Source organism: Leptodactylus fuscus, chromosome 5 (genome assembly GCF_031893055.1).
Source record: "Leptodactylus fuscus isolate aLepFus1 chromosome 5, aLepFus1.hap2, whole genome shotgun sequence".
In the NCBI taxonomy this organism is placed as follows: Eukaryota; Metazoa; Chordata; class Amphibia; order Anura; family Leptodactylidae; genus Leptodactylus; species Leptodactylus fuscus.
This window is the reverse complement of record NC_134269.1, coordinates 221,992,131-221,999,551: the sequence shown is the minus strand read 5'-3', so window position 1 is coordinate 221,999,551 and position 7,421 is coordinate 221,992,131. Positions and strand designations below refer to the sequence as shown.

The 7,421-nt window shown below is 52.1% G+C and overlaps 1 protein-coding gene across 2 annotated transcripts; it reads right to left on the bottom strand.

Annotated features, from left to right (window-relative positions):
* Window positions 1-718: 718 nt before the first annotated feature.
* Window positions 719-6,981, bottom strand: LOC142204188 (cGMP-inhibited 3',5'-cyclic phosphodiesterase 3A-like). Of its 2 annotated transcripts, none has more exons than XM_075275496.1 (2): window positions 6,678-6,981; window positions 719-4,815 (listed from the first exon to the last, which is right to left on the bottom strand). In XM_075275496.1, the coding sequence occupies exons 1-2, from the start codon at window positions 6,943-6,945 to the stop codon at window positions 4,598-4,600; spliced, it is 486 nt and encodes a 161-aa protein (XP_075131597.1). In that variant the 5' UTR covers window positions 6,946-6,981; the 3' UTR covers window positions 719-4,597. The 2 variants fall into 2 exon arrangements, with proteins under 2 accessions (XP_075131597.1, XP_075131598.1); XM_075275497.1 differs by having other exon boundaries at window positions 6,741-6,981.
* Window positions 6,982-7,421: the final 440 nt, after the last annotated feature.

Here is a 7,421-nt window from a genome sequence, read left to right as displayed (position 1 = left end):
AGCAGTGAGCTCATACTAATGTGACACCGGGGGGCAGCAGTGAGCTCATACTAATGTGACACCGGGGGGCAGCAGTGAGCTCATACTAATGTGACACCGGGGGGCAGCAGTGAGCTCATACTAATGTGACACCGGGGGGCAGCAGTGAGCTCATACTAATGTGACACCGGGGGGCAGCAGTGAGCTCATACTAATGTGACACCGGGGGGCAGCAGTGAGCTCATACTAATGTGACACCGGGGGGCAGCAGTGAGCTCATACTAATGTGACACCGGGGGGCAGCAGTGAGCTCATACTAATGTGTGACACCGGGGGGCAGCAGTGAGCTCATACTAATGTGACACCGGGGGGGCAGCAGTGAGCTCATACTAATGTGACACCGGGGGGCAGCAGTGAGCTCATACTAATGTGACACCGGGGGGCAGCAGTGAGCTCATACTAATGTGACACCGGGGGGCAGCAGTGAGCTCATACTAATGTGACACCGGGGGGCAGCAGTGAGCTCATACTAATGTGACACCGGGGGGCAGCAGTGAGCTCATACTAATGTGACACCGGGGGGCAGCAGTGAGCTCATACTAATGTGACACCGGGGGGCAGCAGTGAGCTCATACTAATGTGACACCGGGGGGCAGCAGTGAGCTCATACTAATGTGACACCGGGGGGCAGCAGTGAGCTCATACTAATGTGACACCGGGGGGCAGCAGTGAGCTCATACTAATGTGACACCGGGGGGCAGCAGTGAGCTCATACTAATGTGACACCGGGGGGCAGCAGTGAGCTCATACTAATGTGTGACACCGGGGGGCAGCAGTGAGCTCATACTAATGTGACACCGGGGGGCAGCAGTGAGCTCATACTAATGTGACACCGGGGGGCAGCAGTGAGCTCATACTAATGTGACACCGGGGGGCAGCAGTGAGCTCATACTAATGTGACACCGGGGGGCAGCAGTGAGCTCATACTAATGTGTGACACCGGGGGGCAGCAGTGAGCTCATACTAATGTGACACCGGGGGGCAGCAGTGAGCTCATACTAATGTGTGACACCGGGGGGCAGCAGTGAGCTCATACTAATGTGACACCGGGGGGCAGCAGTGAGCTCATACTAATGTGACACTGGGGGGCAGCAGTGAGCTCATACTAATGTGTGACACCGGGGGGCAGCAGTGAGCTCATACTAATGTGACACCGGGGGGCAGCAGTGAGCTCATACTAATGTGACACCGGGGGGCAGCAGTGAGCTCATACTAATGTGACACTGGGGGGCAGCAGTGAGCTCATACTAATGTGTGACACCGGGGGGCAGCAGTGAGCTCATACTAATGTGACACCGGGGGGCAGCAGTGAGCTCATACTAATGTGACACCGGGGGGCAGCAGTGAGCTCATACTAATGTGTGACACCGGGGGGCAGCAGTGAGCTCATACTAATGTGACACCGGGGGGCAGCAGTGAGCTCATACTAATGTGACACCGGGGGGCAGCAGTGAGCTCATACTAATGTGACACCGGGGGGCAGCAGTGAGCTCATACTAATGTGACACCGGGGGGCAGCAGTGAGCCTGCTCAGTGCATAGTAATATGGATTGTGATATATAATAGGCTGCAGTTCACACTTCGGACACTGGGGGCAGCAGAGAGTGTGCCATAAATAAGGGGAGGGGCTACATCAAAATAAACATAAAAAAACCCTTAAAATGAAATAAAAGCAATATCAACAGTCACACATGGGCGACCCCTCCCCCGCCAGTCACATGACATCAGGTCGGAGCAGATGGATAAATGGGCGGAGCTTTCATAAATCACATGACCTTGAAGCGTTTTCTCTGGTGCACTGGCCTGACGCCATGTTGTCCCGGCGATCGCAGCGTCCGATATAAAAACTGCGGATTAAAAAATCTTAAAAATTCCCTTTAATGTGTATAAAAGCGTAAAAATGTCGCAGAATTATCGGAGAAGTCACTGCTGTCGTACGGCGACTCTCCAAAGAGCGCAAGGGGCGGGGCCACGGCTGTCTGCATGTCACCGATAAATGCTGAGATACGTCACAACTCCACTCACATCCAGAGCTGCAGCCACAAATCTGCTGTAACATCATGTCTCTGGTCACACCCAGAGCTGCAGCCACAAATCTGCTGTAACATCATGTCTCTGGTCACATCCAGAGCTGCAGCTACAATTCTGCTGTGACATCATGTCTCTGGACACATCCAGAGCTGCAGCTACAATTCTGCTGTAACATCATGTCTCTGGTCACATCCAGAGCTGCAGCTACAATTCTGCTGTGACATCATGTCTCTGGACACATCCAGAGCTGCAGCTACAATTCTGCTGTAACATCATGTCTCTGGTCACATCCAGAGCTGCAGCCACAATTCTGCTGTAACATCATGTCTCTGGTCACATCCAGAGCTGCAGCCACAAATCTGCTGTAACATCATGTCTCTGGTCACATCCAGAGCTGCAGCTACAATTCTGCTGTGACATCATGTCTCTGGTCACATCCAGAGCTGCAGCTACAATTCTGCTGTGACATCATGTCTCTGGTCACATCCAGAGCTGCAGCTACAATTCTGCTGTAACATCATGTCTCTGGTCACATCCAGAGCTGCAGCCACAATTCTGCTGTAACATCATGTCTCTGGTCACATCCAGAGCTGCAGCCACAAATCTGCTGTAACATCATGTCTCTGGTCACATCCAGAGCTGCAGCCACAATTCTGCTGTGACATCATGTCTCTGGTCACATCCAGAGCTGCAGCCACAATTCTGTTGTGACATCATGTCTCTGGTCACATCCAGAGCTGCAGCCACAATTCTGTTGTGACATCATGTCTCTGGTCACATCCAGAGCTGCAGCCACAATTCTGCTGTGACATCATGTCTCTGGTCACATCCAGAGCTGCAGCCACAATTCTGTTGTAACATCATGTCTCTGGTCACATCCAGAGCTGCAGCCACAATTCTGCTGTGACATCATGTCTCTGGTCACATCCAGAGCTGCAGCTACAATTCTGCTGTGACATCATGTCTCTGGACACATCCAGAGCTGCAGCTACAATTCTGCTGTAACATCATGTCTCTGGTCACACCCAGAGCTGCAGCTACAAATCTGCTGTAACATCATGTCTCTGGTCACATCCAGAGCTGCAGCCACAATTCTGCTGTAACATCATGTCTCTGGTCACATCCAGAGCTGCAGCCACAATTCTGCTGTGACATCATGTCTCTGGTCACATCCAGAGCTGCAGCCACAATTCTGCTGTAACATCATGTCTCTGGTCACATCCAGAGCTGCAGCCACAAATCTGCTGTAACATCATGTCTCTGGACACACCCAGAGCTGCAGCTACAATTCTGCTGTGACATCATGTCTCTGGTCACATCCAGAGCTGCAGCCACAATTCTGTTGTAACATCATGTCTCTGGTCACATCCAGAGCTGCAGCCACAATTCTGCTGTGACATCATGTCTCTGGTCACATCCAGAGCTGCAGCCACAATTCTGTTGTAACATCATGTCTCTGGTCACACCCAGAGCTGCAGCTACAATTCTGCTGTAACATCATGTCTCTGGTCACATCCAGAGCTGCAGCCACAATTCTGCTGTAACATCATGTCTCTGGTCACATCCAGAGCTGCAGCCACAAATCTGCTGTGACATTGTGTCTCTGGTCACATCCAGAGCTGCAGCCACAAATCTGCTGTGACATTGTGTCTCTGGTCACATCCAGAGCTGCAGCCACAATTCTGTTGTAACATCATGTCTCTGGTCACATCCAGAGCTGCAGCTACAATTCTGCTGTAAGATCATGTCTCTGGTCACATCCAGAGCTGCAGCTACAATTCTGCTGTAAGATCATGTCTCTGGTCACATCCAGAGCTGCAGCCACAATTCTGCTGTAACATCATGTCTCTGGTCACATCCAGAGCTGCAGCCACAATTCTGCTGTAACATCATGTCTCTGGTCACACCCAGAGCTGCAGCCACAATTCTGCTGCTGTATCTTAGTTCTGCCCCTGCTGCATTATTCTCTGTATCTTCCCATGAGTATTTGTGCAGCTCTGGGTGGGACTAGAGTATACGTTTACATCTGCTGCTCTTGCTGTGACTGGAGTGCAGTACAGAATAGTGACTGTACCGATATTGTGAATGCAGCATTGGGTGTGGCTAGAGTATAAGGCATGATGGTGCCCTGTGGCTTGGCTCCGCCCTAGGCCACGCCCTCTAAATATCAGCATTTCCTCTGTGCCCACCCAGGAGGACCCGAATAGCCCCAGGACAGCACAGACGGGGGGGGGGGGGGGGGGCGGGGGGGGCCAGATAAGCGGCGCCGCGCTGCGCAGACATGACGTGTTTGTTCACAGTGACTATTACATATATAATATGTGTGTGTGTGTGTGAGGCCCCGCCCCCGCGGAGCGCCCCCATCAGACAGATACAGGATAGAGCTATTAAATATATCATAGACTTGAGAACTGTGCGGCTGTGCCCCTCCCCCTATATATAGTCTCTGGGGGTGGGAGGGGGGTCAGCGGTATATATTAGGTGGAGGCGGAGTCTACAGTGTTGTGTATAGGCTTGTGCTGGCTCCTCACACCTCCCCCTCTGAGTCCTCCGCCTTGTGGGCGGTTCTCTCCTCCTCCTCCTCCCTGATGGCTGCGATCTGTTCCGGCGGCGGCGGCTGCTGCTGCGGGGGGCCGGGGGTCTCCTCCTCCTTCTCCTCCTCCATCACCTTCTTCCACATCTGGTGATTCTCCAGGAGATGCTGCGTCATCTGGCAGAAAACTTTTCTCTTACACTTCTTCTTCTCTGCCCGAGGAAAAACACGAAAAACCGCAAGTGAGTGAAAAACTCCAGAGAGAGGAGAGATGCACAGTGATACACCCTGCAGACTATTACACCGCTGACCTCTCTGCAGAGCATCGCTCCTCTACCTCCTGATACATAGTGATACACCCTGCAGACTATTACACCGCTGACCTCTCTGCAGAGCATCGCTCCTCTACCTCCTGATACATAGTGATACACCCTGCAGACTATTACACCGCTGACCTCTCTGCAGAGCATCGCTCCTCTACCTCCTGATACATAGTGATACACCCTGCAGACTATTACACCGCTGACCTCTCTGCAGAGCATCGCTCCTCTACCTCCTGATACATAGTGATACACCCTGCAGACTATTACACCGCTGACTTCTCTGCAGAGCATCGCTCCTCTACCTCCTGATACAGTGATACACCCTGCAGACTATTACACCGCTGACTTCTCTGCAGAGCATCGCTCCTCTACCTCCTGATACATAGTGATACACCCTGCAGACTATTACACCGCTGACTTCTCTGCAGAGCATCGCTCCTCTACCTCCTGATACATAGTGATACACCCTGCAGACTATTACACCGCTGACCGCTTTGCAGACTATTACACCGCTGACCTCTCTGCAGAACATCGCTCCTCTACCTCCTGATACATAGTGACATATCCTGCAGACTATTACACCGCTGATCTCTCTGCAGAGCATCGCTCCTCTACCTCCTGATACATAGACATATCTTGCAGACTATTACACCGCTGACCTCTGCAGACTGTTACACCGCTGACCTCTCTGCAGAACATCACTCCTCTACCTCCTGATACATAGACATATCTTGCAGACTGTTACACCGCTGACCTCTCTGCAGAACATCGCTCCTCTACCTCCTTATACATAGTGACATATCCTGCAGACTATTACACCGCTGACCTCTCTGCAGAGCATCGCTCCTCTACCTCCTTATACATAGTGACATATCCTGCAGACTATTACACCGCTGACCTCTCTGCAGAGCATCGCTCCTCTACCTCCTTATACATAGTGACATACCCTGCAGACTATTACACCAGTGACCTCTATGCAGAGCATCGCTCCTCTACCTCCTGATACATACTGATATATCCTGCAGACTATTACACCGCTGACCTCTCTGCAGACTATTACACCAGTGACCTCTCTGCAGAGCATCGCTCCTCTACCTCCTGATACATACTGATATATCCTGCAGACCATTACACCACTGACCTCTCTGCAGAGCATCGCTCCTCTACCTCCCGATACATAGTGACATATCCTGCAGACTATTACACCACTGACCTCTCCGCAGAGCATCGCTCCTCTACCTCCTGATACATAGTGACATATCCTGCAGACTATTACACCTCTCCGCAGACTATCTACTCTCTTGGCACTCTCTGCCCTGCCCTGGTAATGAGGGAAACACTTGAGACATGGGGCTGTTGTTATTCAGCGCAGCGGTCTTGGTCATGTGACCCCATTACTCGCTGTCGGTGACATGTATCGGGCGCGGTGATGTCATCGCTTCTCTCCGCACAATGGATCTGCCAACAGCTTCCTAATTAATAGACGTCAGAGACAGACGAGGAGATTACAGGGAATTACACAAGTATCAGGTCTGAGAACTGACAAGTGGGAGGAGCAACGGAGAGGCCATAAGGAATCTATAGGGGGGGGAATATATTGGGGCTCAGTTAGTCGCTCTCCCCCCTCCCTGGTATAGATGGTTCAGTCCTGTCAGAGCTGATACATTATAGGAACGTCTCATTGAGCTGATTTTGGGGGGGATCAGAAGGGTGAGAGGGGACAGAAGAGGAATGAATGAGGTTGTTCTTACCCTTCCCTGAATTATTCCCCCATAATCCATCTGTGATACAACAGAAGATGTGACAGGACATACTTGTAATGTTCTCGGAGGGTTCGGCCGTGTCCTCCTCCTCCTCCTCCTCTGTGGTGTCCTCCTCTGTGTCGGCAGACTCCTCACTCTCCTCTATCCAGGTCCCCGGCATCAGGCCGGCAGAGTCGTACGAGTGACATAGTGGTCCCACAATGTGAGTGATGAAAGACTCCTGAAGCTTGGCCAACTGAGGGGCCGACCGGTCCATGAACGGGCTGATGGGGAGGCCGAGGCTCGACTCCTCATCCCCTGCAAAGCGACACACAGAGCTCATAAGAATACAGGTTATATGGCGCCAACATAGTCCGCAGCGCTGCACAAACAATAGGGATCAAATACAGACAGAAGGAGACTGCACACAATGGGACTGAGGGGCCGGCTCACAAGAGCTTACAATCTATGGGGTAGAGGGGGGGATATAGGGGGTAACAGGGGGGTGATATAGGGGGTAACAGGGGGGATATAGGAGGTAGCAGGGGGTGATATAGGAGGTAGCAGGGGGTGATATAGGGGGTAGCAGGGGGTGATATAGGAGGTAGCGGGGGGTGATATAGGAGGTAGCGGGGGGGTGATATAGGAGGTAGCGGGGGTGATATAGGGGGTAGCGGGGGGTGATATAGGGGGTAGCATGGGGTGATATAGGAGGTAGCGGGGGTGATATAGGGGGTAGCATGGGGTGATATA

Bases quoted from the DNA above. Each gene is read 5' to 3' on its own strand.
- LOC142204188 (XM_075275496.1), bottom strand. From the start codon at position 6,945: ATGGACCGGTCGGCCCCTCAGTTGGCCAAGCTTCAGGAGTCTTTCATC. The intron at 4,816-6,677 runs GTAAGAACAACC...TTCCTCGGGCAG, and splicing joins GGGGAATAATTCAGGGAAGG to AGAAGAAGAAGTGTAAGAGA.